Genomic DNA, 27,082 nt, shown 5'->3' on the forward strand with positions numbered 1-27,082 from the left:
TATAACCACGTCCGCAGCCGTACCTTTCATTATCTTCGAATATGGGCAAATGCTTCAGCCAGGGGTTAGCGGCAGCACCGGTATAGGCTGTTGATTACCTTGTCTCAGCAGTCGTCAGACCTGGCTCGCGTCTGTATCATGAGCAGTGCGAGAAGGCCGTAGGCAGCTAGTAGAAGACCTGCCGTACAAGATGCATAGGCCAGAGGCCGGCCATCGTTCTGATGGCCCAGCATACGTTTGAACACAAGGCGATCACCTAAAGCCCGTCGACGTCGGAGAGATCACTAGACAGGTCAGGATACATAGCAAGGAATTTTTCTCACCACTAACAGGCCAAGAACGAGTACATGTACACGAATGTGAGGGAGTAGCTACGCGCAAGGTCTGTCGGCATTCGCCGCTCCAACCAGCTCGACCTCTGCGCAGGAACAGCCGACGTGGCACGGGCCCCTGCGTCCCTGCGCGCAACACTGTATGACGTCACTTGCTGATGGATGTCACCTTCCGTCGGATCGCTGCGGCGGGTGCTGCCAGGGGCGCGGCAAAACTGGCATGAGCCAACCACCACCACCCCATGAACGACGACATGCATTTCGACCCCTCGGCCATCGTTGCCGGTAGCGAGGGCGGCGGACTGGACACTCCCGGCCTCATCGCCCAAGACAGTTCCGGTGGCAGCAGCCCGTGTGCCTACGACGCCGTGCGCACCCCAGCCGACACCTCGTCCCACGGTCGCCGGAAGAGCGTGCAAGTTAACCTTGAGGCCACGGCCACCAAGGGACACTATGTGCTGACCGCCAACGACCACGAGATCCGCCGCATTTTGCGCCACGGCCTTCAGCAGGAGCAGCGTCCCCACCCCCGCCTCCGCTTCCGCGACCTGGTCTTCACCCGTCAATTCTCCACCTTCGACCGTCAGAACTCGCTCAGTTACGACTCGCCCTTCCGCGGCTGGTTCACCCTCTTCTGGCTATGCATTGCCCTGCTGCTCATCCGCGTCGCCGCCAAGAACTGGAGGATATACGGCAGCGTCCTCGGCCGCAATGAGATCTGGAACCTCATGTTCGAGCGCGACGTCGTCGTCCTGGGCCTCACCGATGGCTTCATGTGCCTCGCAACTCTCTTTGGTTTTGCCTTGCAGAAGGCCGTCGTCGCCGGCTACCTGGCCTGGGAAGGCTCGGGCTACATCATCGAACACCTCTGGCAGACGTCGTACCTGGGAGCCGTCCTCTACTGGACCATCTACCGGGATTGGCCCTGGACCCACACCATCTTCACCGTCCTTCACTGCATGGTCTTCCTTATGAAGCAGCACAGCTATTCCTTCTACAATGGCTACCGTAAGTCCCATGCCGCCCAGTCCACCTAACGCATTTTTGCTAAGCCCTCCAAGTCTCGCAGGTCTATCGCCGCAAACAGCTCTTGGAGCAAAAGCTCCACGAGCTCTCCGCAAAGGAGCCTACGGTTTCTCTCCCAAACAGCCCCATGGCCACCTCTTTCGAGATGCCCCAATCCGACAGTCTCCACCGGAGGCGCCGCTCGTCAGCCTCCAAGGCTTCCACCAATCTGCTTCACGAGCAATCTGCCCTTTCCACCGTAGCCCGCGCTGTGGAGTCCGGTGAGCCCTTGGATGCCGAGCAGCTCGAAGCTTTTTCTGCCGTGGTCCGTAGCGAAATAGAGAGTCTTGCGTCGGAGTTGCGTGGAAAGAGCACTTCAGAGGAACAGGCATACCCCAACAACCTGACTATTGCCAATTTCGCCGACTGGACGGTGCTCCCGACGCTTGTCTATGAGCTGGAGTACCCCCGCCAGGAGCGCATCAACTGGTGGTATGTGGCTGAGAAGACGGCTGCGACCTTTGGAATAATCTGGGTCATGATTGTTGTTTCCCAGGCCTACATCTACCCACCTGTTGCCGAGACGGTTCGCATGAAAGAGGCTGGCATGACGCTCCAGGAGCGCGCGCTGGAGTTTCCTTGGATAGTCAGCGACATTCTGTTCCCCTTGCTTCTTGAGCAAATCCTTACTTGGTATTTGATTTGGGAATGTATTCTCAATGTCCTGGCCGAGTTGACTCGCTTTGCGGACAGGGGCTTCTACGGGGACTGGTGGAATAGCGTCAGCTTCGATCAGTATGCGCGCGACTGGAATCGTCCTGTGCACAATTTCCTCTTGCGTCACGTCTACCATTCCTCCATCTCCTCGTGGCACCTTAGCAAAGGTTCTGCTACCTTCGTTACCTTCCTGCTCTCTGCCCTAGTGCATGAGCTCGTCATGTTCTGTCTCTTCAAGAAGGTGCGAGGCTACCTGTTTGCCACGCAACTGTTGCAAATCCCTCTAGTCAGCTTAAGTCGAACTCGCTTGCTGAAAGGGCGCACTGTTCTGGGGAACGTAGTCTTTTGGATAGGACTGTTCGTTGGACCAAGCGTCATAACGAGTCTTTATCTGATTGTTTAATATTCCTTTTCATCTTGCCTCTTATAGAGTCCTGTAGCTACCCAACCAGCGCAGCGACACAGAACAGCTCATGAAGATTCATTTCTCCGTTTCCCTCTAAACTATCAAACAATTCTTAAAACAGATGTCAGTGACGCAGTAGTGGCTGGACCGTATTCGCTGGAGCCATGAACAACCTAGCTGCCGGGGATTCAGAGGCTTCAGGCGCAGTGGTTCATCGCTCTACTACTCGAGCAGTCTCAGTTATTCCCTAAGTAACACTTATCCACGATTCAAGGACAGAGATGATTAACATCGTGCAAGTTAAACACTAAAGCAGTGTAAAAATCGCTAGATGTAAAGGGGAGTCTCTTTACTTTGGGAGTGAAACCCCACATGTATCAAAGTGTGTACCAAAAATATACACAGATCTTTAGCTCCAAATGCGCATATTTTACTCAGAGCATTCCCTCTAAGCTATTGGCCGGTTTAAATACCTTTAATGTTGTGTTGCGCGCTTTGGAGTCATCCCTGCTTAAAGTTTGAGGGCCCAAAGCCATTAGCGCGAGTGACATATTACAAGGTTCCTGACGACAAGAGGGAGTTCATCGGAATTTCAAAGAGCTACCTTTTCGGGGGCAGGAAGAACAGGGGCGTCAAAAATGATTGTGTTTTGAGATGAAACTACCGACTAATCTCACCGTTGGAGATTGCAAACGTAACCAGGGAGTACCACTCACATAAGTACTACCGACCCAAAGCTCTAGTTAAGTGCATCGAATGAAATAGAGTAGCATGGAGATATTTTGTAATTGCCATGACGCGAGGGAATAACTTCAACGAAGGAGGCGCGCGCTTGATCAGGAAGATTGCTGACACAGATAGCTGTCGTCACGGATCCAGGGCGATAAACATTTCTCCAAAGAAATCCATAGCATTTGCTACATATTCATCCATTATTCCCTTTCCCAGAGCCCCTTACGCCAATTTTCCATTGCTGATCAATTCTTGAATCGTAGAATTTTACTTTTGTAGTCCAACCTCTATCGGAGATATCAAAATGTATTCTTCGTTTACTGTCTGAGACGAGCCATCCTTTTGTTCATGCTACCGAACTGTTAGTACCGATGTTTGGTTTGGACATGCCTGGAGAACTTACAAGGCGAAGAAAGCGAACTGGCTTGCGGAGATGCCATATTGGTACACGAACCGGCTGGCCAAGTAGCTTCCAAAGATGGCACGGAGGTAGTTGTCAGGAACCTGCTTCTGTCAGTCACACTGTTATGACTGGATCTGGAGGAATGACTAACCCGTTGCATGATGATTTCCAGGCCAATCTTCCGAAGAAGGAGGCTGGGGAGCGCATCACTTAGAACTGACTTTCTCAACTCCACATTATCCCATAGCTCAGTGTTCTGCAACTCCTCGTCGAGCTTGGTGATGGCCACACTGAGCTTGTCGCTGAGTATGCTACGAGGCTCACCAGTCTCCTGATGTTCTCTCCAGATGGCTTCAAATTCAAGCGCGGCGTTATTCTTGATGGTTTGCTGCACTTGCTTGACGTACTCATCGTAGAATTGTGGCGCAGATCCATCCTCGCGGATGCACATATGCTCGATGAAGCCCTCGTCATCAAAGGAGAGCGAGGCAAGAACTTCAAGCGAGGACGAGGTGACACCGCCCTTGTTGGCGGATGCATCTTTGTAAAGGATGCACCCCGCCTTCTCCAAGCGAAGTTTGGCATCCTGGGTGATGAACAGGTTGGCGCCTTCGACAATGTACGGGATGACGCATTTGCCGTCCACAATGAGTCGGTTGGCTGTGCCAAGGTCGATGGACTCGGGACGACCACCACATGGGACGAACATGTCGTATGCGGAGCCATCGCGCAGATGGAAAGTATTGCGGAATTGTGTTCCGTTGTTGACGACCTCGCCGGTAGGTAGCTTGACGTTGTTCTCTTCAACCAAAACACGGTATCCCTCGGGAGAGAGCTTGGCTGTATCGAACTGCGAGATCATGACACGGTCCCGCGCCATGCGCACCAGCTCATCGCGATCGAGGCCGTTAGGGTCGACAAGGACACCGGATCCATCCACGATCGCCGTGTATTGCTCATTACCCAAAAGGATTTCGTTAGAACCAAGATCACCGTCCGGTCCGCCGGTTTGAAGCTTGCGGATCTTGCTTTGGTCAAGGCTGAGCTTGCGATAGATACCGAGTACATATTCGCGGACAGAGAGGGTAGTCATGCCGTAGCGGTCGTGCGGGATTCCACCAAGCTTGGGACTCTTGCCAGTGAAGAACGACTTCCACCAAGGCGCTCCTCTTGCTCTGGCATGTTCCGTAGCCCAATCAACGAGATCGGCAGTGTTCTCGTCCGGTCCCATGAATAGAATTTCCTGTTTGCCGTGCAAGTCGACGATCGGGTCTTTGATACCCGGGCTAGATGGAGGAAGCAGCAGGTCAAGAATGCTATCGATGTACTTCTCAAAGGCGACTCTAGCTTTGTCTTGGTGGCGAACATCCAGAAGAATGACACCCTTGGAGCCGCCCTCAGGGATGTCCTTATTCTTCCTCTGCTGTGTGTTCGCAAGGTTGTAGTTCTCGTCAAAGAGTGACCTAGCATTGATGGCGTAGGCTTCCGAACTTCTTGACTTCACAATGCGAATCCCTCCACGTGCAATATCTCGGAAGCGGAGGTGGAAGCCGCGGAATTCAGAACTGATCACCAGGAACATGCCGTACAAAGGCTGTGGGTACTCTGAAGGTGGAAGAAAGGTAGGGTTGAGCCTGAAGCTCAAGGCAACCTTCGTTGGGGTATAAAAGTTTGTTTTCCTTGATGATGTTAGCTGAGAAATGATGCTGAAAGGCTCCTGTAAGGCTGAACGTACAGGACACTGGCGTTGAAAGTTCGGAAAGCCGTCATAACCATGGCATGATGCTCATTGGTCACAGCTTTGGCAATCAGCCCTTCGAGTTCTGAATCACTCAAAACTTTGTCGACCTTCATGCGCAAATAACTCAGAGTCGGAATGAAGTCGTCCTGCTCACCCCTGGTCTGGACGTAATGCGTGTTTGCGAATGCCAAGTACAGTGAGTGGATAAGCTCAGGATATTCGTTGATGATTTCGAGGATGTAGTCCGCGGTGAACGTCTCCGTACGGAGACGGCGCTTGAGCTTGGAAAGCAGTTCGGCGTGCACGCTGTTGTTGCTGTCCAGCATTGACGACAGAGTGGTGTACTCAGAGCCTACAACCAGCGGTCAGCAAGCATCGCCTAATTTACTGGCATATTGCACCCTACCTAGTCGGTTGAGGAAATGACCGACGAAAACCCACACGCAGTGAGCATAGATGGTCTCCTGCAGGCTCAGCCTCCCAGAGGCAAAATGCAGCTGGAACTTGTTCTGCGGGATGCAGTACAGCAAAGAGACCTCCTTGATGATCTGGTGGACCGAGGCTTCGATTGGCGGGTGACGTGCCGAGCTGACCGATTGTGGGGCGGGGCGCAAGTAGATGGACATGACCGTGTAGCCATTCGAGAATTGCTCTGCGGAGGGAAGGTGTCAGCCCTCTGGACACAAAGCAACATTGGAACTGAACACATACCGACATATTTGCGGGAAGAGGTCAGGCCGTAATAATGGTACTAGACGCGGACGTCAGTTTCTTTTCCGTATTAGCCAATCGGAATCTCAGCGGGCTCACCAGGTCGCTCAAGGCACTGAACAGACCAAGCGCAGAGCCCTGCTTGTAGGCGATGACCAGGCGTTTCTCACGTGAGCCTTCAATGTCAAAACACTCGATGACGGGGCCTGTGCGCATGACGGCATTTTCAAGGACCTGCTTGTAAATATCCTTGGTGTTCTTCGTCGCCTTCTGCAAGAAACGCTTCTCGCCGATCTTCTCCAGCTGGGTCTCCTCGGCGGACGTGGTTGCATCATTGGCAAACTCGCACTGGTACACAAAGTAGCATCGGAGTTGCTGCTCGTTCCCACCGGGTAGCAGGCCGGCGGAGCGGAAGGTCTCAACGCGGTAGAGGCTGCTTCCAGGCGAGGCGTTGAGGTACTTCTGGTCGATGCGGCGCTCATACTGCGGACCGTCCATGTTACTAACACCAGGCTTGCTCGTGTCGATGTAGACTGCGTGATCTGCAGCTTCCTTGTCCAAGCGGATCTCGAGAAGCTTGTCATCACGGGCATATGCAGCAATCTTGGCGGCGTACAGCGAATGGATGTGGTTCACAATGCTGCAGCAAGCGCGTCAGCCGGCGGGGGCGGGAACGGGGGCAAACGGCACGCTTACGCTTCGACGGACTCGGTAGCGAAGTAGCTGTCGTCAATGCCGAGCTCACTGTAGAACCAATTGGTCTCAGACTCGACGAAGTCGGCCGGGATGAAGCCCTTCTCCTCAACCTGATCCATGACCCTGCGATGTGTTAGTCGACTGCGAGATGTCGCTTGCTCTCCAGCTCTAAAGCGTACGTCTCCATCTGCTGCTCCTTGCCCTCGAACTTCGGCGCGACATATCCCGGGCCCTCCTCGTGTAGCACGCGGTGATGTGTCGAGCCGGGAACGCTCAGGTGAGTGGGCTGGGGCGACGGCTGGCGGCCGGGCGTGCGGGCGATGGTGTCCAGAAGCTTGTTCTGGACGCCGTTCGGGGCGGTGGAGGCCATGCTGGGGGCTGCTCGAGGCGCGGTGGGAAAGGATGCGGGGGAGAAGCACGGCAGAGGTGGTGAACTGGTAGGTGTCTTGAAGGGGTCAGCAAGCGTTGGCGGGGAAAGATAAGCCGCGGCGGGCGGTGCTCTTAAGCTACCGCCGCCTCGCAGCCAGCCGTGCAACCCATGGCGCAGCTGGAGCCACACCGCGGCGGGACGGAAGGTAAGTCAATGGGCGCCAGACCTCTATCTGCGCGCCGGCCACGGGTTGACAGGCTTATCGCAGCGCGGTGGCACAGGAACAAAAGCAACAAGGCGTGCGGACGCACGAGAGAGCAGGTTGGCTTGCACCCCCGGTGTCACTCGGCGGGGCTTTAAATAGGTCTGGGGAAGCGTCGTCCGCTGCCCGCTTTGCGCCGGCACAACTTTCGTCGACGCTCCTCCCCTGGCCAAAAGCTCACGATGCGCGACTTTGGTACCTGGATCTAATCCACATTAAGCCCGCATTGGCTCCGCCGCCGCCGCTGGCCCTGCACGGTCAGCGAGAATCGGAGCCGCCTCACCGGTCACATGGAGCGTGGCATCCAGTCAGCGCTTTTGCGCTGTCATTGCATCGCCATAGCTGACTACGGCGTGCTCGTTTTCACGTAAGAATAACCCTCAAGTGCAAGTGTGAAGTCATGGGGCCGGCCGCTTTCTGCGGGGAAGACGACCGCCGAGGCCGCTGTTGCGCGGATAAGTGGACGCGCCCCACCTGGCCGTCCTGACTCGTGCTTGCACCCTACCCCTCTGCCCCAACCTGCGGCTCTATCCTTCCTGCTTCTCCCGCCTTCCACGCTGCTCACCCGCTCCGGCTGCTCCTCCGCTCCGGCTGCTCACCCGCTGCGCGCCCGTGCCGCTCTGAACTGCTTGAGCGCCTCCCATTCGTCTTCCGTGGCCGCATACCGTTCCTGCTCGCCCACCGGCAGCTTCTGGTGCTTCCACGCCTTGCCCCCTGACCCGTACTCCGCCGATGCCTGCCAGTTGCCATTGATGCGCCAGCGGTAGATCGTCAAGCCCTCGAGTCCTACGGGGCCCCGCGCATGGATCTTGTTCGTGCTGATGCCCACCTCGGTGCCGAATCCGAAGCGCTGCCCGTCCGCCATTCTGGTGCTCGTGTTCCAGAAAACCGACGAGCTGTCCACCCCGTCCTGGAACCGCTCTGCAATGGCCCGATCCTGTGTCAGCACCGCGTCTGTGTGGTGCGACGAGTGCTCGTTGATGTGAGCAATGGCCAGGTCTACCGCCTCCCCTGCGCTCGCCGCACGCGGGATCGTCTTGACGGCAAGGATGAGGTCCAGGAACTCGGTCTTGAAATCCTGGTCCTCCGCATCCTGCAAGAAGGCCGCTTGATGCTTGTCCAGCACCGACGCAAGTGCCGCCCTTGACGCCGCATCACATCGCAGCCGAACACCCTTGGCCAGCAATGCTTCGGCAACGGCGGGCAGGACGGTGCTCAGTGCGTCCTCGTCCACCAGTAGCGTCTCGACGCTGTTGCAGGCTGCGGGGTAGCTCGTTTTGGCGTCGACGACAACCTTTGCGGCCATGGCAACTGGGCAATCGGCCCGCAGGTATATGGAGCACAAGCCGTCAGCGTGGCCGAGCACCGGAATTTGCGTGCTTTTCTTGATCGAAGACACAAGCTCATTGCTGCCGCGGGGAATGACAAGATCGATGTACTGGTCCAGCTCCAAAAGGGGCTTGATGGCATCCCTGGTCGTCACCAGCTGCAGACAGTCGTTCGGGACGGCCGTGGTGCTGAGCGCGTTCGAGATGACGGTGGAGATGGCCTTGAAAGACTCGGTCGACTCCTTTCCGCCTGTGTGACATGAGCGTTTGCCGGCAGCTGGCAGTATGCGACTTGTCACGAACCTTTGAGGATGGCGGCGTTTCCGGACTTGATTGCGAGAGAGGCAATGTTTGCAATAACCTCCGGGCGAGCCTCGAAAATGATGAGTAGCACGCCAATGGGAGACGAGCGACGTTCGAGAACAAGGCCGTCGTCCAGCAAGGTGCGCACGTCGGTCCTACCGACTACGAAGTGGTCAACGTCGGGTCACCCACAGCGGCATTTGCAAAAAGCAAAGGCAACAAACGCAATGCAACACGTACGCGGGTCGTCCAGGAGCCTGACATCGAGGATGCCCTGCAGCATGTCCTCGTACTTGCCCGTGCGGCCGAGGTCGAGGCGCTTGATCAGACTCTCCTTCAGCTCGCCGGTTTGCGCGGCCTGGGTGGCGGCGGCCAGATCGCGCTCATTAGCGGCCAGGATGTCGTCGCGTGCAGCGGCCAAAGCATCGTGAATGGCGGTCAAGGCGTCGTTGCGAGCTTGGGCGGGCAGCACAGCAAGCGTGCGCGATGCCAGGCGGGCAGAGCGCGCAGCCTCCAGGGGGTCGGCGTTCGTTAGAGACATAGTCGACTGGTTGGCGTTAGGACAACGAGCGCTTGGGCTTGGCCCGGTGCGGCTCACGTGGCAGGTGCAAGATCAAAAATAGCCGGTGCACAGGCAGGGTCTTGCTTGGTGCGGGGGATCGGGCAGAGGTTCTGCGGAGGAGGATGGCGCTCAGGTCGTCGAGCTTTTTTTCTTTGGTGCGTCAGGCGGGCGGGCCGAAGTCGCCCAGGCGGAATCCGGGGTTCGGGGCGCGCTGCCGGCCGTGGGCTGGAGCGCGCGCGAGTGGCTGGCGGTTCAGCCTCCTCTTTTTCCTCTCCAGCCCCGGCACTTTCGCGGCGGCCAACAGCAGCCTGCGATGCTGCTGCCACGTCGCGTGGCGCCTGCCCTGCAGGCTCTCGGCGGCGGTTTATGGCGTCGCTTGTGAAATGCGATGGCTGGTGGTGCGTCCTATAACAACTGCTGCTGCAGGAAACCTTCTTTTTGCGCCGCGTCACTCTGCACATCAGCCTCTAGCTTGCCCACAATTCTGCCCCGAGCCTCCACAACTCTCCTCCACCCTCCACCTTCTCCACTGCCAACATGAGAACGCCCGCACGCGCCATCGCCGCGCTTGCGACTGCTGCTCTGTTCTTCGGCAGCGCGACCGCGCAGACCAATGCTGCCCTAGGCAGGTCCGTGGATATCGACTTTTCCGAGCAGTCCGACAGCTTTACGTCCGAGGGTCCCGTGTCCTACGGCTCCGATGGCGCGTCTTTCACCATCACCAAGTCGGGCGATTCGCCTAAGATTGCGTCCAAATGGTACATCATGTTCGGAAAGGTCGAGTTCTCCATGAAGGCCTCGTCCGGCGCCGGCATCGTCAGTTCCGCCATCTTGCAGTCCGACGATCTCGATGAGATAGACTGGGAGTGGCTTGGATCCGACGCAGACGAGGTGCAAACCAACTACTTTGGCAAGGGCCAGACCACCACCTACAACCGCGGCGCCTTTCATGCCGACGCCGGTAGCCAGACTGGCTTCAAGACGTACACCATCGAATGGACTGCCGAGGAGCTGGTGTGGCAGATTGATGGCGTCACCGTCCGGGCCCTGAAGCCGGCTGACGCGAGCGGCCAGTATCCGCAGACGCCCATGCAGATCAAGATCGGGTCCTGGGCCGGCGGTGATCCTGACCTCAATTCTCCGGGCACGGTCGAGTGGGCGCGTGGGCCCACGGACTACTCGCAAGGACCCTTCACGATGCAGCTGAAGTCACTCACCGTCACCGACTACTCCACCGGCACCCAGTACAAGTACGGCGACAACAGCGGCACCTGGCAATCCATCGTGGCCGTCGATGGCAGCGTCCACTCCGGCGGCAGCAACGTCGACAGCGCTGCCCCAGCCGTGACTTCGAGTTCCAGCGGACAGCCGATTCCTTGGTCGGGTACCCACGACTCTTCGTCCACCTACGTCAGGCCGTCGGTGTATCCGTGGGTGCCGGAATCCACCACCCTCACAACGGCGTCGACGCAGACAGCCACCAGCTACCCAGGCCTCCCAAGCGGCTGGACCGTCACAAGTTCCGGCAAGGTCGTTCCGCCTAGCTCGGCCCTTGTGCGTAAGGCCTCATCTCGTACTAGCTCTCCATGGAAGCGCGTCTGCTAATGCTTCTTTATAGTCGACATCCCCACCCGCTTCGCCTACCTCGTTGTCTGCAGCGTCTCGGCCGGATTCCTCATCAGCTGGAGACATTGAAGTCTTCCCCACCTTCGACCAACATGGCTTCACCACCGTCGTCACGGTTTCGGCGGGTGCGGCAAAGTCGGACTACTGGCGCGGCGTGGTCACGGCAGCGCCGAATGCGGCCGCAGCCACGGCCATGTCGTCGCAGAATGCCATTCAAGCGGCTGAGATGTCGGGCACTGCGGCGCCAAGTCCGACAGCAACCGGCGGGTCAGACCGAACTGGGCCGGTGTGGCTGAGTTTTGTTGCGTGTTTCTTTTTCTCGGCATTCTTCCTTTGGTAAGCGATCATTATACCCGAATCCGCATAGCGTTGGGCGTTTGGCATAGATATTCTGTAATTGTAATGAGAAACGGGTCACGAGCGAGATGGGAGGGTGGAAGAAGCGGTATACGTCAGCGAGTGGGCTTCACAGTCAGCCTGGAGCCGCAAAGGGCAATAAGAGCGTGAGCGGACGGGCGAAGGAATGCTGTACAGGTACTATATATACCCAATGTGATGGCTGGTGCAGCAGAGCGACGGGCGTACGCGCAGAATGAGGGGCCGGCGCAGGCCCAGGCCGACGTCTCCATCCAGGGCGGCTGGTGCATGCGAAGCGCATGGACGGTGGCTTGGCAGTGAGCGGTGGTGATGCTGTTTGTTTCAACGCCACACGGGCCAGTGTTTGATGCGCCAACCTTACCCGCACATGGCGCCCCTGCACGAGTCGACAAAGGCAAAGGAGATGGCGATCTCCTGGAGGCGAGTCATGGGGCAGCCTGCGCCCTGAGCGGGTGGGCGAGCAACGGGCGCCTCGTGCTGCCCACAGCAAGGAGGGCTGGCGGAATGCGGCAGGGGTGGAGAAATTGGAGGCGCCGGCCATCAGCAGCGGGCCCCGGCCGCAGCGTTGCATCGCCGGTAGCCTGACCGTGTCAGCAGCGCGGAGAGCATATTGCCATGCTGCCGGCACTCCGCTATCCAGGGCTCCCCGGCCGCTCGCTTCTTAGGTTCCTGCAGTGACACCGCCCGGTGACCCGCCGCCCCCATCGTCCCGTCGTTTAAATATACTTCGCACGCCCGGTTGCGAGCCTCGCCTGTCTACAACTTCGTCCCCGTCCTGCGCCGCCCCATGATGAAGCTGTTCGCCCTGCTCGCCGCCGGCGCGCCCTTCGCTGCCGCGCTGTGGCCCATTCCGTCGCAGTACAGCTCCGGCAACACCACGCTCTGGATCAGCAGTGACGTCAAAATCACTTACAACGCCCCCAGCAATCAGGTACCTGAGGCTCCCTGCTCCCTGGTCAGCTGCGGCTGACACTGCTCCCCAGACCACGTCGTACAACTCGTCGGCCACCGTCACCCCGCAGCAACTCGTGCAGAATGCCATCCAACGCACTCATGACACCATCTTCGAACACTCCTTTGTGCCGTGGAAATTCCACCCGCGCTTCTCCGACTTTGAGCCCTCTACGTCCGACAAGCAGTTCATCTCCTCCATCGCCTTGCAGCAGACGAAGCCTGATCCGACCAATGCCATCACTCCGCTCGACGACACCGTCGACGAGTCGTACTCGCTCAGCGTCCCGGAGTCGGGCGAGGTCGTCATTTCCGCAGCATCCTCCATTGGTCTGCTGCGCGGTCTGACCACCTTCTCGCAGCTGTTCTTCAAGCACTCTCAAGGCGGCTCGTACACCAGCCTCGCCCCTGTCGAGATCCAGGATGCCCCCAAGTTCGCTCACCGCGGCCTCAACATGGACGTCTCGCGCAACTACTTTGCCGTCGACGATCTCAAGCGCATGCTGGATGCCATGGCCTTTGCCAAGCTGAACCGCTTCCACATCCACATCACCGACTCCCAGTCTTGGCCCCTGGTGGTTCCCGCCATCCCCGAGCTCGCGGCCAAGGGTGCCTACGCCGCCGGCCTCGTCTACACACCCGAAGACCTCGAGGACATCCAGAAGTACGCCAATTTGCTCGGAATCGAGCCCATCCTGGAGATCGACATGCCGGGCCACACGGCCTCCATCGCCTTTACGAACCCGGATCTCATCGCAGCATTCAACGTGCAGCCTGACTGGGACACATATTGCGCCGAGCCACCGTGCGGTACCCTGAAGCTCAACTCGTCCGCCGTCGACGACTTTCTCGACACGCTGCTGGACGACGTGCTGCCGCGTGTCAAGTCGCACACGGCCTACTTTCACAGCGGAGGCGACGAAGTCAATGTTCAGTCGTATCTGCTAGACGACACGGTCCGGTCCAACTCCACGGCGATTCTGCAGCCCCTGATGCAGAAGTTTGTCGACCGCAATCACGACCAGATCCGCGCCTACGGTCTCCGGCCGATCGTGTGGGAAGAGATGCTTCTGGAGTGGAATGTCACGCTCGGCAAGGATGTGCTGGTCCAGACGTGGCAGTCGGACCAGGCTGTTGCGGACACGGTCGCCGGTGGGCACAAGGCGTTGGCGGGCAACTACAATTACTGGGTAAGTGCGGCTGCGGCACAGAAGCAGAAGCACGACGATGGACTGACAGGGCTGTTAGTATCTTGACTGTGGCAAGGGCCAGTGGCTAGATTTCACGCCCGAGACGGCGTCGACGTATTGGCCGTTTGCAGACTACTGCTCGCCACGCAAGAGCTGGAGGCTCATGTACTCGTACGACCCGCTGAGCGGCGTGCCGGCCAACCAAACGCATCTCGTGGTGGGTGGCGAGTGCCACATCTGGGCGGAGCAGACAGACCCGGCCGTCATCGACAGCATGGTGTGGCCCCGTGCCGGAGCGGCGGCGGAGGTGCTGTGGAGCGGAGCCAAGGACGAGCAGGGCCAGAACAGGAGCCAGATCACAGCGAGCCCGCGGCTGAGCGACTTCCGCGAGCGGCTGGTGGCCCGCGGCGTGAAGGCGGAACCGATCCAGATGCCGTTCTGCACCCAGAACGGAACGCAGTGCGCGCTCTAGGCACCGGAGGGTAGATAGCATGTGATGTAGGAAAGAAGCAATGTTGGTGACGTCTTACCCCGCAGCGGTGTCTGTGGCTCTCTCGCGTGGGGTGGCGATCGGCCGAGTCAAGCAGGCACTTGGCTCCGGCCAAGCTAGGGGAGGCAGCAATAATACCCCGTCCCCTCGCCCTGGGTGGCTACGCGCCTGTCCGCGCCACCTAACCCCCTCGGCCTGGATATAGTATCTCAGCAAAGGCTGTTCTGGCCATCCAGTTCGCCGATTACGACAAGGGCGAGCACTTCAACCAGGAGTGGCACAACTTCTTTGGCGACAGCATCTTCACTACCAATGGTGCAAAGTGGCACAGGCACGCCAGCCGATCCGGCCTCGGTTCGTAAAGGATCGCCTACGTGACATCCGTATGATAAAAGAAATAAGTCCGCGCCATGCTAAAACATATCGGCCGGCAAATTATTCAAATACCCGGTTTTTTAAAAATAATTTCTAAAATACCTATACCCTTACCTAAATACCTAGGTGGGTATTTAGATAAATAATAGACCTTACATAAAGTAAAGTTCGTAATTTACGAAAAACCGGGTATTTAGGTAAATAAAATGTAAAGTAGGGTATTTAGATAAATACTTTTTATTAAAATACTCGGTTTTTTTTAAAAAAATCATTTTAACTTCGTTTCTTTATAGAAAAACGTAAAACTTTTAACTTAAGTAATTTATATACTATATTATAATAGTATTTAAAAGTTTTTCTAATATCTTCTACCGTTTAAGAGAAAATTAATTTTAAAATTAACGCATTTTTTATTTTCTATTTAAGCTATTCTTTATAAGTTTTTTCGAAATATTTTAGTATTTTATAAGAAAATAAAGTAAAATCAACACTAAACGCCTTTAAAATAAAATTCTACGTAAGTTTATCTTCGTTTTTAGTAATTTCACTCGTTTCTATAAGGCGAAGTGCCTTTCTTCTTACGCTTTCGCGTATTCTCGGCGTAGAACGCTTTAAATTACGCAAAATTGGCGTAAAATCTAGCTTAAATTCGTCGATTTGCAAGCTAAAATCTGGATTCTAGCTTAAAATTAAGCTAGAGAGGGTGTTTTCTTCTAAATCTTTCTTATTCTCTGCAGTAGATTCGCTAGATTTCTATAGATTCGCGTGTTTCTAGATTTCTTAAGGGCTGCTAGACCTATTTTCTACTAATTCTTCCTTAGATTTACTCGAATCTTCGCCTAATTCTTATAAATTCGCATTTTCTAGGTCGAATTCTACTAATTCTTCCACGTTTTCTGCAGCAAATTCGCCAGATTTCTATGAATTCGCGTGTTCCTAGGTTCCTTAAGGGCTGCTAGGACTGTTTTCTCCTAATTCTTCCTTATTCTCTACAGCAGATTCGCCAGATCCGCCAGATTCCTATGAATTTGCGTGCCCCTAAATTCCCTAAGGGCTGCTAGACCTGTTTTCTTCTAATTCTTCCTTAGATTTACTCGAATCTTCGCCTAATTCTTGTAAATTCGCATTTTCTAGGTCGAATTCTACTGATTCTTCCTTAGAATTAGAAGAAAATCCCTTAAATTTACTTAAATCTTTACTAGATTGGCTTAATTCTTGCGAATTTTCGTAATTTTCTCTCTACTAAACCAGCTAATCGCGGCTAAGAATTATATAAGGCCCGCGAATTACGTTTCTTTAATCTTATCTTTACTGCGCCTAGCGTAATTGCTGCTACGTAGTAAGGCGTCGCCTACGCTCGTTATTACGAGGTCTGCCACGCCTTCTTTAGCGTATTTTTTCTATAATTAAGCAGGTATCGTTCTCTCTTAATTATATTACGTTAGTAGTCGATTAAGACGCGTATAAAACGTTAATATCGCTAGTTTTATATATTTACGTAGAAAAAACATATATAGCTTAAGTTTCTTAACAATTATATCGCCTAAATAGTATATATTAGTAAAATTTAAATTAATTATAATTAGGGTGATTGTAAAGAAGTTAAAACTAGAAAAAAATAGTAAAATTTAAATTAATTGTAATTAGAGTAATTGTAAAGAATTAAAAAGAGAAAAAAATAGTAAAATTTAAAGTACTTATAATTAAAGTAATTATAAAGAATTAAAAAGAGAGAAAAATAGTAAAATTACTTATCTTTCTTCTATCTAATTTAAAGTAGAAATTCGTATCTAGCTAGTTTATATTTCTAATACGTACGCGTTTTATCGGCTTCTTTTAATATATAACATTCGTATCGCTATACTAGATATAATCTAGTAGCATCTCGTATAGCTTTTTAATTAAAATAGGTTACGCTAACTTTAAAGAATTAAGAATCTACTATAGTAGTAGATTTCTCGGCAAATTACTAAAATACCTAGTTTTTCGAAAATAATTTCTGAAATACCTATACCCTTACCTAAATACCCAGTTTTCATAAAATTTACCTAAATACCCTACTTTTAAGCATAACTTTTTATGCATTTCCTTATAAATTATAAAACGGGCGAAACTGGGTATTTAGGTAAATATATTGTAAAGTAGGGTATTTGTGTAAATAATATTTACCGAAATACCCAGTTTTTTTTTAAATTAATGGCGCATTCTAGACTCTTTTTTAAAATTAATCGCGCATTTTAGCCTCTTTTTAGCCCCTTTTTAGCCCCTTTTCAGCCCCCTTTCTAAATCTATATAATAGGGTAGTCCTATATAGGTAAAAATAGTAGAAATCTGCCACCATGGCAGATTCTCAACCCTTTAAAGTTGGCGCAATCTATTTCGACTAAAAAGCTGCACGAGATGCTGCTAGATTATATCTAGCACAGCGACACGAATCTTGCGTATTGAAAAGAGCCGATAAAACGCGTACGCATTAGGAATGCAAACTAGCTGGGTGCGAATTTCTACTTCAAATTAGATAGAAAAAAGGTAAGTAATTTTACTATTTTTCCCTCTTTTTAACTCTTCACAATCACTCCAATTGCAATTAATTTAAACTTTACTGATATATTCTATTTAGGCGATACAATTGTCAAGAAACTCAAGCCTCATACGTGTTTTTCCACGCAAATACACGAAAATTGGCGATATTAACGTTCTATACGCGTTCTAATCGACCACCAACGCAATATAATTAAGAAAGAACCCTAAATTCAGCCAAGTTTAATACGCACCCTCGAGCGTATTAACCATGGGGTTGATATCAACTATTAGCAGGCCTGGCGAATTCGTAAACAGGCGAAAATCGAGGCGTTTAATACTTAATTAGAGATGATTCGTCGAATTCAGGTAAGTTTTTAATAATATTTCTAAAATCAGCCATTAGAACTAATTTGTTTATTACTGAATAGCCCTACCTTCGTAAAATTCGACAAAATTACGGCAATGGAGGCGGTTTTACGCGATTCTCGCGAGATGAAGAAAGTAGAGCATTTTAGTAATATATTATATATTAAGTAAATATACTAATTAATTATTTAGATATGCTTTTATTGCTCCTAATGCTACTTGCGCAGCAGCTATTGTCAATAATTAAAATTTTATTTCGATTAATGCTGCGCATATAAAAGTAGAAGCTTCTAGTTATTTACTGGTAGCTTCTATGCTCGATCCCAACAACTAGATTCTTCTAATTGCCTAGGGAATTTACGCTGGCCCTAAAAATAAGCGATCCTAGCTTAGATTTTTACGCTTTATTGATGAAGCGTTAATCGAAGCTAATCGTACGATTTTCGAGCGCGAAGAAGAAGAAGAATCGGTATTAAACACGCCGAGATTCGCTTTTATAAGCGATCGTGGCACAGGTTTATTACCTGCAATTTCCTAGCTATTTCCGCTGGCTCACAATTATTATTGTAGCCAGCATTTAGCTGAAAACGTTGGCAAAGAATGCAGTTATTCGATTGCGCAGCAATTTCGACAGGTAAGTTCTATTTTACTGTTTTATTCTATTTAATTAGAGCCTAAATGGCTTAATTAATCAAGAATATTTTAGTAATTTAAGCTAATTAAATTTCAGCTGGTACATGTTACAAACGAATTCGAATTTCAGCAAAAACTCAACGCAATTCGAGTACTAAATGCTCGAGGAGCAGAGTATATCGATCAAATACCGCACGATTAATAGGCAAAATACGCAATTCCAGTAAAAAACCATCCCAGATACGGCCAAACAACGTTAAATATCTCGGAATCCATGAATTCTTCATGGTTACCACACAGAAAACAGCATATTCTGCTCGCACTGGAGGGTATTTGGAATTTTACCATGCAAAAATTCGTTCAAAACAGTCAAAAACGCATGGAATTTCCACTAACAGACTGGGCATGGGCGAAATTTCAAGCAGAATTACTGGAAGTAAGTAAATTACTGAAATATTCTAAATTAAATTTAAACTAATTAATTAATTAATTTAGTCACGTACCTGGCAAGCAGTAATTTCCAATTACGAACGCGGCCTAGGCACAGTTTCAAGAGAACGCGTGCAATTTATTGCAAATCTCGAAGATAAGATGTGTTCCTACCTCGATTTTCAAGATTTTCGAATTCCCTGCCGCCACGCGCACGCGCTAATTACCCAATTTAGGTATAATGCTTTAAAATACGCTGGAGAAGTGCATTCTGCTGAAAATTACCGAGTTTTCTACAATAATTCTTGGTATTTAAAGCCTTTTGCAGTAAATTCCTTTGCTTCAGATGGCGATACCTGCTTAATTGCAGAGGAAATACGCCAAAGAGGGCGTAGAAGACCTCGTAAAAACGAGCGTAGGCGACGCCTTACTACGCAGCAGCAATTACGCCAGGCGCAGCAGAGAGAAGACTAAAGAAACGCAATTCGCGGGCCTTATACGATTCTTCGCCGCGATCAGCTCGTTCAGCAAAGAGAAAATCGCGAGAATTTAGTAGAAAATCACGAAAATTCGCAAGAATTAAGCCAATCTGGTGAAGATTCAAGTGAATTTGAGGGATTTTCTTCTGATTCTAAGGAAGAATCAGTAGAATTCGACCCAGAAAATGCGAATTCACAAGAATCTAGCGAATCTGGCGAATCTGCTGCAGAGAATGAGGAAGAATCAGGAGAAAACAGTCCCAGCAGCCCTTAAGGAACCTAAGAACACGCGAATTCACAGGAATCTGGCGAATTTGCTGCAGAAAACGTGGCAGAATCAGTAGAATTCGATCCACCAGGCAACGAAAATCTGCAAGAAACCAGCCTAAACAGCGAATCTGCTGCAGAAAATAAGGAAGGACCAGTAAATTACAGGCCCAGCAGCCCTTAGGGAACCCAGGAACACGAGAATTCGCAAGAAATCGACCAAAATACCCTCTCTGGCTTAATTTTAAGCCAGAATTCAGATTCTAGCTTGCAAAGCGACGAATTTGAGCTGGATTTTGCGCCAGTTTCGCGTAATTTAAAGCGTCCTGCGCCGAGAATACGCGAAAGCGCAAGAAAAAAGGCACTTCGCCTTACAGAAACGGGTGAAATTACTGAAAACGAAGATGAACTTACGTAGAATTTTATTTTAAAGGCGTTTGGTGTTTAATTTGCTTTATTTTCTTATAAAATACTGAAAGATTCTAAAAAACTTGTAAAGAACAGCTTAAATAGAAAATAAAAAATGCGTTAATTTTAAAATTAATTTACTCTTAAACGATAGAAGATATTAGGAAAATTTTTGTATACTATTAAAACGTAGTATATAAAGTACTTAAATTAAAAGTTTTACGTTTTTCTATAAAGAAACGAAGTCGATATGATTTTTTAAAAAAAACCGGGTATTTTGGTAAAAATTATTTATCTAAATACCCTACTTTACATTTTATTTACCTAAATACCCGGTTTTTCGTAAATTACGAACTTTACTTTATGCAAGGTCTATTATTTACCTAGATAACCAGGTGGGTATTTGGGTAAGAGTATAGGTATTTCAGAAATTATTTTTAAAAAACTAGGTATTTCGGTAATTTACCGTAGATTTCTACTATTTTTATCTATATAGATCTACTCTATTATATAGATTTAGAAAAGGGGCTAAAAAAAAGGCTAAAAGAGGGCGAATAGAGACGAAAAGAGGCTAAAATACGCGATTAATTTTAAAAAGAGGCGAATAGAGACGAATAGAGACTAAATAGAGGCTAAAATACGCGATTAATTTTAAAAAAGAGTCTAGAATATACTATTTATTTAGAAAGAAACCGGATATTTCGATAAAGAATATTTATCTAAATACTCTACTTTATAATATATTTATCTAAATATCTAGTTTCGCCCGTTTTATAATTTATAAGAAAATATATAAAAAGTTATACTTAAAAGTAGGGTATTTAGATAAATTTTATAAAAACTAGATATTTAGATAAGAATATAGGTATTTTAGATATTATATTATTTTTAAAAAACTAGATATTTTAGTAATTTACTAAAGGCCTAGATAATTTATCGTTATATTTTATTTATTTAAATATTTAGTTTTTTATAAATTTTTTAAAAAATATATAAAAAGTTATATTTAAAAGAAAGATATTTAGATAAATATTATAAGAAACTAAATATATAAATAAGAGTATAAATAGCTTAGTAATTTACTAGAAAATTACTAAAGACTTAAAGTAAAGAACTAAAGTTTTAAAAAGAAAATAAAGTATTATTTTTACTATTAAAAGTTAATAAAATTTTAAATAAAGCTAACTTTAAAATAAAGTTTAGCGTAAATATTTTAGCCTTTTAATTAGTCGATTTAAATGGAAATTATATGATTTCGCGTTTACGCTTATCCGGGTAGCTACGCGGTTTCCATACCCGCCTTAAACGCCAGCAGCAACGAGTGAATACTGCCACCAGCAGCATCGAGTAAACACCACCAGCAGCGTCGAGTGAATACCATAGCAGCGAGCGAATATCACCAGCAGCGAACACCGCTACTATCTTTCTGCATCTCTTGCCGCAGGGCGTTGCTGCTCACGTGGTGGACGGTAAGTCGATCCTTCATCATAATAAACTACTTACCTTCGAACCTGTGTTTGAAGCGAGCGAAGCGGAAGCGAAGCAGAGTAGTATACGCCCGCCACTCGAGTCGTAGCGGAGGGCCGAAGGTCCGTAGCGGAAGCGACGTGGCTAGCGTACCTACCGATGCGTAGCTAGAGTATTATAGGGATAGGGCCCCTTCGCCGAGGGTCCCTTTGATAGATTTCGCCTGGCCAATCTATCAACAGTACATATTTTTCGAAAACCTCGGTATTTAGGTAATTTGCCGGAGAGGGGGAGCCTGGCTTGAAGGGGAGGAGGGCCTGGCTTAGCCGGAAGAAGGACCTGGCTTGAGGGGAAGCCTAACGGGAGGAGGGGCTGCCTTAGCCGGAAGGGTCTAAGAAGAGAATAACTATGAAATACTGCTGGTAACTTAGAAAGATGACATGGAAAAGTAGGGCAGGGTGGTACGCTAGTAATCGGAGGGTGGTACGTTATAAACTCCCATTTGAAGCTCGGCATCGAGTTCGGCGCGGTGGCTAAATCCCTGATTCCTACTGGTAAGATGGCGAATTGAGTGTTTTTTACGGCATTCGTTTCTACACGCCGGGCTCCCGTGAGGGATCACCGATCGTACGGCTCTGCGGTTCGTGAGGCTTATTGGCCCTTTCTCCTATGGGCTTTCAGCCCTTAGGGCTATAAGGCCCTTATGCTCCGAGGTTCGTGATAGCACGTTAATGAGCACGTAAGAGAGAGCATATGTAACACGAGATGAAGTACGCAAGGATTGTTCGATTATGTGGTATCATTCCTTGATTCAATGTGACTTGCTTGACCCTCCGTCGAACTCCGTATGCCGTATGATACAACAAAGCCCATAAACCCAGCCAGACCCATCCGGCGAAAAAGGCTTCATATCGTGCCTAGCCAGGCCGATGTAGAAGATTCGTGAAAACATGGAAAATAGAAAGTCGCTTAACCACCGAAACCGTAGAGGGTGCGGCCTTGCCTCTTGAGGGCGTAGACCACGTCCAAGGAGGTAACGGTCTTGCGCTTGGCGTGCTCGGTGTAGGTGACGGCATCACGGATAACACCCTCAAGGAAGGTCTTCAGGACACCACGGGTCTCCTCGTAGATCACTGGGGACTGTGAGCAGAGGTTCTAAAACAGGACGAAGGCGATGCATACTGGCAGAGATACGCTTGACACCGCCACGGCGAGCGAGACGACGGATGGCGGGCTTGGTGATACCCTGGATGTTGTCGCGCAAGATCTTCCTGTGACGCTTGGCACCGCCCTTGCCAAGGCCCTTGCCACCCTTGCCACCTGGAAAAGGTCAGTACGGAAGCCGTTGAAGGCGTAGCGGGAGGAGTGGAGACGCACGGCCAGTCATGATGATGGAGGTTGAGTGAGTGGGTTCGAAAGTGTGGGGTTGAAGTGAGCGTGGGGACGCGAGTGGTGGTTGGTCGAATATGGTCGAGGAGAGGACGAGCGGCGCTATGCAGATTTATCAAATGCAGCGGAACGACGCGTGGGCGCGCTCATCAACATCGACATGGGCGGCGCGGGTGCAAGGACCAGCGGAGCCGCGGGCGCGGGCGTCATCGCTCGCTAAGGTGATCTTGCAGCGGGCCCTGTTCCGGCTTAGCGCGATATTCATTATTTTCAGCCAATGGCAGCTGCGCCAGCAATCGCTTTGAATCCAGCACTTGGTAAGGCCGTTCAAAGCGCGCTAAAATCGGCAGCGGAAACAGTCAGGGCGCCGCTGCCTGATCATCCGCCGCCCGCCCGCCTTCCATATAAGCGCCTCTCCCACTCCCGCTCCTCCAACTCCTAACAACACCCATCGGCGACTCCACCCGTCATCGACAACTCCACATCTCCATCCACACAACCCATCGCAACACTGCGCATCGACCGCAACGATGGCCCGTACCAAGCAAACTGCCCGTAAGTGTCCCAACACCCCTCACTGTCGTTGCGCCGTTGTTGCACGCGTGCCGGTCGCGTTTCGCCCGGTCGCGCGCTGCAGCAACATCGCCACCTCACCTCACCTTACACTTGCTGACTCATCCACACAGGCAAGTCCACTGGTGGCAAGGCCCCGCGTAAGGCTCTCGCCTCCAAGGCCGCTCGCAAGTCTGCCCCGTCTACCGGTGGTGTCAAGAAGCCCCACCGCTACAAGCCCGGCACCGTTGCCCTCCGTGAGATCCGTCGTTACCAGAAGTCGACTGAGCTCTTGATCCGCAAGCTCCCCTTCCAGCGCCTGGTCCGTGAGATCGCCCAGGACTTCAAGTCGGACCTTCGCTTCCAGTCGTCGGCCATCGGTGCTCTCCAGGAGTCCGTCGAGGCTTACCTCGTCTCCCTTTTCGAGGACACCAACCTCTGCGCCATCCACGCCAAGCGTGTCACCATCCGTAAGTCTAACTGTTTGTTACACTCGCTTTCAGTTTCTGACGTACCACAATAGAGTCCAAGGACATCCAGCTGGCCCGCCGCCTTCGTGGCGAGCGCTCTTAGAGAGCTTCCTTCTTCGCGTCACCCCCAGATACCATAAGTCGATGACTAGTCTCATTCGACGGGGTTGGTGATTGCTCTCTGGTTTTGCGGACGGATGCCTGGCGTTATAGGAAATGCTTTTCAAATCAAATGGATGATGGGCTCGGGTTTCTGGCTTTTTCAGTGGAGCATGGGATGGTAGCCCACAGCGATGCTTGTACATTAATACCACGGGCATTGAGATGATCTCATGAAAGTCTTCAAGACATCGATTCTTGCCATCGGTTCTCTTAAATTATCGTGAAAGTGCTTGTGATGAGAGGCGCCATTACTTTGAGTCGAATCTTGAAAGTCAGGTCTGCCTGCTATGTTCAGGGACATTGTGTTCGCGTACGCATCCATGCTCAGGTGCTAAGCAAGCTCACGGGACACAAGCCGTGAAAGGTGCAATTGCTGGTTCCGTTGATTTTCGTGATCCGCCTTTTCTAGAGCCGCTGCTTGTTGGTTGAGGAGGGTCAACCAACTCTGCCAACCGATTGCGATAAAGCCTTGAATGGGTTAGCTATATCTGTCACAGCCATGGAAAAGCGTGATTCTTACCTGCAAATATGCTTCGAAATTGTGGTGGAATGAACGTAAAGCTGAAGGCAGTAACAGCGGGCCAGACTGGTTCGTGTTAGCATCTTGATTGAAAACGACCGCGAGTGGGACTAACGCTTGCATGAGTTCACCCATGAAATGGGGACGGCGATCTTGATTCTCTCCATAAGCTCTTCAAAAGTTGCCCCGCTCAACAAGGAATGCATGGAGAAGAAGTAAGTGTTGAAGAGCGGCGTGAACACCAGTTGGTTCACAACGATTTTGGTGGCCAGGCTCAGCAGCTTCGAGCTGTAGTTAAACGACTGACCCAGAAACATGAACCATCGATAGTTGGGAATAGACGTAAGACTGCCGATGAAAACGGAACGCAGTGCTCTAGACGGCGAATATGAGTCGTCCTCGGAGATAGAAATCATCTGGGCTGACAGGTCTCCAAAGAACCAAATCTGCAGCAACAGGTCAGCGTGGCATTTCGGTTGAGAGTGGGGACCGTACCGTGATGGTGCTTAACAGCTGGACTACATAGGGACGACGGGCCTGTGCTCGACTGTAGGCACGAAATGGCCTTCCCACAGGTTCGAGCCAGGACCACGACGGCCCATGAATGTTAACGGTCTTTGACTCCGATTCAGGAGGCTCCTCAAGAGACTGGCCGCTCTTGGTCTTTGTATATTTGCGTCGGACGCATGTGGGACGGCCTACGGCACGCGGAAAGACGGGGCCGCGACGGAGAAGCACACGGGCAGAAATGGTGGGCGTCATGGTGCGGATGCCGTTGTGGCAGTCTCGGGCACGTAATAAGACGGCACTTCGGGGTGAAGATTGAGGCATTTCAGCCCGGCGGCGATCAGCGGGCACGGGTGGACCACGGCAGGAACACTGTAGGGAACAGAAGATTTGAGCCCTCCAAGCCTAGCCGAGGGTGCTGCACTCTTTCTACGCGGGTGATTGATTCCGATGCCGGGGGAAAGGTGTGAGTCTTGAATGCAGATAATAAATGAATTACTCCCGCAAGTATGGTTGTTTATCTAAACAAGACAGACAGATGGGGGTGGGCTCAACTCTTGTCACCCCGCTGTTGGTCCTTCCGTGAACCTGGCGCCGGTGCCGGCCCCGACGCCGAAGCCGTAGAACCGAGAGGGACTGCCGCACTGATACCTAGCGCCACGACGCGCCTGCCTTAGGCCGCGGTCGCGTCGAGGCGCACAGGTCGCGCATCTATGACGCCGCCACCGACATGACTCTGGCCGTGGCTAACAATGGCCACCCGTGCATCGCCGTCTGTGGATCCGGCCTGCGACTCCGACTATGGCAGCGACCTGGATAGCGAGGTAGTGCTTCAGGTTCTCTCTGAACTGGAAACCGCGCCTGTCGCATCCTTGACCCTGGAGAGCATCGAAGATGATGCGCCTCACGCTGCCGCCGTCCGCCTTCCGGCCCTGCTTTCATCCAACCCAGGCAGGAAGTCGCCGCCTCTATCGCCGTCACATATCAAAATCGGCTACGACCTGGGCCCAGGGGACGGTAAGAAGCGCTTCGACTTGGCTGGGCAAAGACTGACGTGCTGACAGCGCCTAGTTGCCCGGGAGGAAAACCTTGTGGAGCGTCCCTTGGTGGAGCCAAAGCAAAACCGCCACACTACTCTCGATGAGAGGTCTCCGCTGGAGCGCTTTCGGACCTCGCCTAAGAAGCCGCTTTCCGTCACGGACGTTGTGTCTCCAGCATGGTGCGAGCTGCAGTACTGGTACACGTTGACGAAGCATGGCCGAAAGAGACGGACTCCTGCCATGAAGCAAGGTTCTAAAGTCCACAAGCAGCTCGAGGATCAAGTGCATACAACAGTTGAAGTCGTGGTACAGTCAAGGGAGGATGCTTGGGGTCTAAAGATCTGGAATATCATCCAGGGTTTGCGAACTTTGAGACGGACGGGCCTTACGCGCGAGCTTGAAGTGTGGGGAGTCATCGACGGGCAAGTCATAAACGGCATCATCGACGAGCTGTCCAACACGTGTCCAGACGAAGGGCTAGAGGAGCTTGCCCTTGCTCGTCTCAATCGACTAAAGAGCCAGCCAGCTAACCAGACGTCGATACCGCAGCATTTTAAGGCTCAAGAAGCAGTCGGCCTTGAATCGAAAGGCTGGATCGGTGAACCACATCAGCAGAGGAAGGTCTGGATAACCGATGTCAAGACCCGAGGCAGCAAGACTCTTCCTCAAGGCTCGTCAATGAGACCTACAGTCATGCAGTTAATGATGTATCGAAAGCTTTTGGCAGATCTGGCAACCAACCTGGTTGATGCAGAAATCATTTTCAGACGGTACCGTCTCAGGTCAGGCGAAAACTTTACCGACGCCTTTGTGGCCGAAATCGGTGGCTTGGATTCCAATTTCCAGTACGACCTATCGGACGGCCATGAGGTTCTTTTGAGCAGCCAACATGACACCGTGTCAGAGTTGCTGGCTCACAACTCGCTCTCAAAGCTTTGGTGTCTGATGATCCAAGAATTTCGCAAGACCATTTCAGGGCCTAACGCTGTTGGCCAGGTTCTTCGGGCTGAATTTCGACACCAGCAAACCGGTGATATCCTTGGGTCAAAAACACTTGTCTATGAGGAGGGCACGCTAGACAGCTATCTCGCGGAGGAGATGAGGTGGTGGCGTGGCGAGCGGAAAGCGAAAGGCGTTGACATCGAAGAAGCCTTCAAGTGCCGCATCTGCGAATTTGCAGAAGAGTGCGAGTGGCGGAAAGACAAGGTCGAAGAAGCCACGGCGAATCATCGCAGGAAAAGAGGGAATAGGTCGAAATCGGCGATTTGAGAAGAGAGTGCAGTAAGGCAAGG

General features: G+C 51.3%; 9 protein-coding genes across 9 annotated transcripts; 5 read left to right on the forward strand and 4 right to left on the reverse strand.

Moving 5' to 3' along the window:
• Positions 1 to 574: 574 nt before the first annotated feature.
• ARE2_2 (Sterol O-acyltransferase 2 (Sterol-ester synthase 2)) lies at positions 575 to 2,457 on the forward strand (the record flags this gene model as incomplete). Its single annotated transcript, XM_066780735.1, has 2 exons — positions 575 to 1,340; positions 1,394 to 2,457. The coding sequence occupies 2 exons, from the start codon at positions 575 to 577 to the stop codon at positions 2,455 to 2,457; spliced, it is 1,830 nt and encodes a 609-aa protein (XP_066628681.1).
• A 1,052-nt stretch (positions 2,458 to 3,509) lies between these two features.
• On the reverse strand, positions 3,510 to 7,113 carry GDH2 (NAD-dependent glutamate dehydrogenase; the record flags this gene model as incomplete). The annotated part of the gene is made up of 9 exons (XM_066780736.1): positions 3,510 to 3,543; positions 3,596 to 3,696; positions 3,747 to 5,274; positions 5,331 to 5,688; positions 5,743 to 5,988; positions 6,048 to 6,087; positions 6,147 to 6,687; positions 6,744 to 6,866; positions 6,923 to 7,113. The coding sequence occupies 9 exons, from the start codon at positions 7,111 to 7,113 to the stop codon at positions 3,510 to 3,512; spliced, it is 3,162 nt and encodes a 1,053-aa protein (XP_066628682.1).
• Positions 7,114 to 7,970: 857 nt separating this feature from the next.
• On the reverse strand, positions 7,971 to 9,547 carry PRO2 (glutamate-5-semialdehyde dehydrogenase; the record flags this gene model as incomplete). Its single annotated transcript, XM_066780737.1, has 3 exons — positions 7,971 to 8,953; positions 9,007 to 9,168; positions 9,247 to 9,547. 3 exons carry the CDS (start codon positions 9,545 to 9,547, stop codon positions 7,971 to 7,973), a joined length of 1,446 nt encoding a protein of 481 aa, XP_066628683.1.
• Positions 9,548 to 10,105: 558 nt separating this feature from the next.
• CRH1_2 (transglycosylase) lies at positions 10,106 to 11,263 on the forward strand (the record flags this gene model as incomplete). The annotated part of the gene is made up of 2 exons (XM_066780738.1): positions 10,106 to 11,126; positions 11,187 to 11,263. 2 exons carry the CDS (start codon positions 10,106 to 10,108, stop codon positions 11,261 to 11,263), a joined length of 1,098 nt encoding a protein of 365 aa, XP_066628684.1.
• A 1,099-nt stretch (positions 11,264 to 12,362) lies between these two features.
• On the forward strand, positions 12,363 to 14,185 carry NAG1_2 (Glucosamine-6-phosphate isomerase (Glucosamine-6-phosphate deaminase) (GNPDA) (GlcN6P deaminase); the record flags this gene model as incomplete). The annotated part of the gene is made up of 3 exons (XM_066780739.1): positions 12,363 to 12,503; positions 12,556 to 13,713; positions 13,772 to 14,185. 3 exons carry the CDS (start codon positions 12,363 to 12,365, stop codon positions 14,183 to 14,185), a joined length of 1,713 nt encoding a protein of 570 aa, XP_066628685.1.
• Positions 14,186 to 22,119: 7,934 nt separating this feature from the next.
• HHF1_2 (Histone H4) lies at positions 22,120 to 22,537 on the reverse strand (the record flags this gene model as incomplete). The annotated part of the gene is made up of 3 exons (XM_066780740.1): positions 22,120 to 22,283; positions 22,333 to 22,470; positions 22,528 to 22,537. The coding sequence occupies 3 exons, from the start codon at positions 22,535 to 22,537 to the stop codon at positions 22,120 to 22,122; spliced, it is 312 nt and encodes a 103-aa protein (XP_066628686.1).
• Positions 22,538 to 23,069: 532 nt separating this feature from the next.
• HHT1 (histone H3.1) lies at positions 23,070 to 23,664 on the forward strand (the record flags this gene model as incomplete). The annotated part of the gene is made up of 3 exons (XM_066780741.1): positions 23,070 to 23,094; positions 23,226 to 23,561; positions 23,615 to 23,664. The coding sequence occupies 3 exons, from the start codon at positions 23,070 to 23,072 to the stop codon at positions 23,662 to 23,664; spliced, it is 411 nt and encodes a 136-aa protein (XP_066628687.1).
• A 689-nt stretch (positions 23,665 to 24,353) lies between these two features.
• On the reverse strand, positions 24,354 to 25,005 carry URA9_1 (Dihydroorotate dehydrogenase (quinone), mitochondrial; the record flags this gene model as incomplete). Its single annotated transcript, XM_066780742.1, has 2 exons — positions 24,354 to 24,689; positions 24,856 to 25,005. 2 exons carry the CDS (start codon positions 25,003 to 25,005, stop codon positions 24,354 to 24,356), a joined length of 486 nt encoding a protein of 161 aa, XP_066628688.1.
• Positions 25,006 to 25,502: 497 nt separating this feature from the next.
• SLS55_009342 (uncharacterized protein) lies at positions 25,503 to 27,059 on the forward strand (the record flags this gene model as incomplete). The annotated part of the gene is made up of 2 exons (XM_066780743.1): positions 25,503 to 25,767; positions 25,822 to 27,059. 2 exons carry the CDS (start codon positions 25,503 to 25,505, stop codon positions 27,057 to 27,059), a joined length of 1,503 nt encoding a protein of 500 aa, XP_066628689.1.
• Between the last annotated feature and the right edge of the window lie 23 nt (positions 27,060 to 27,082).

This window comes from Diplodia seriata (genome assembly GCF_021436955.1).
Source record: "Diplodia seriata strain FDS-637 chromosome Unknown scaffold_10, whole genome shotgun sequence".
NCBI lineage: Eukaryota > Fungi > Ascomycota > Dothideomycetes > Botryosphaeriales > Botryosphaeriaceae > Diplodia > Diplodia seriata.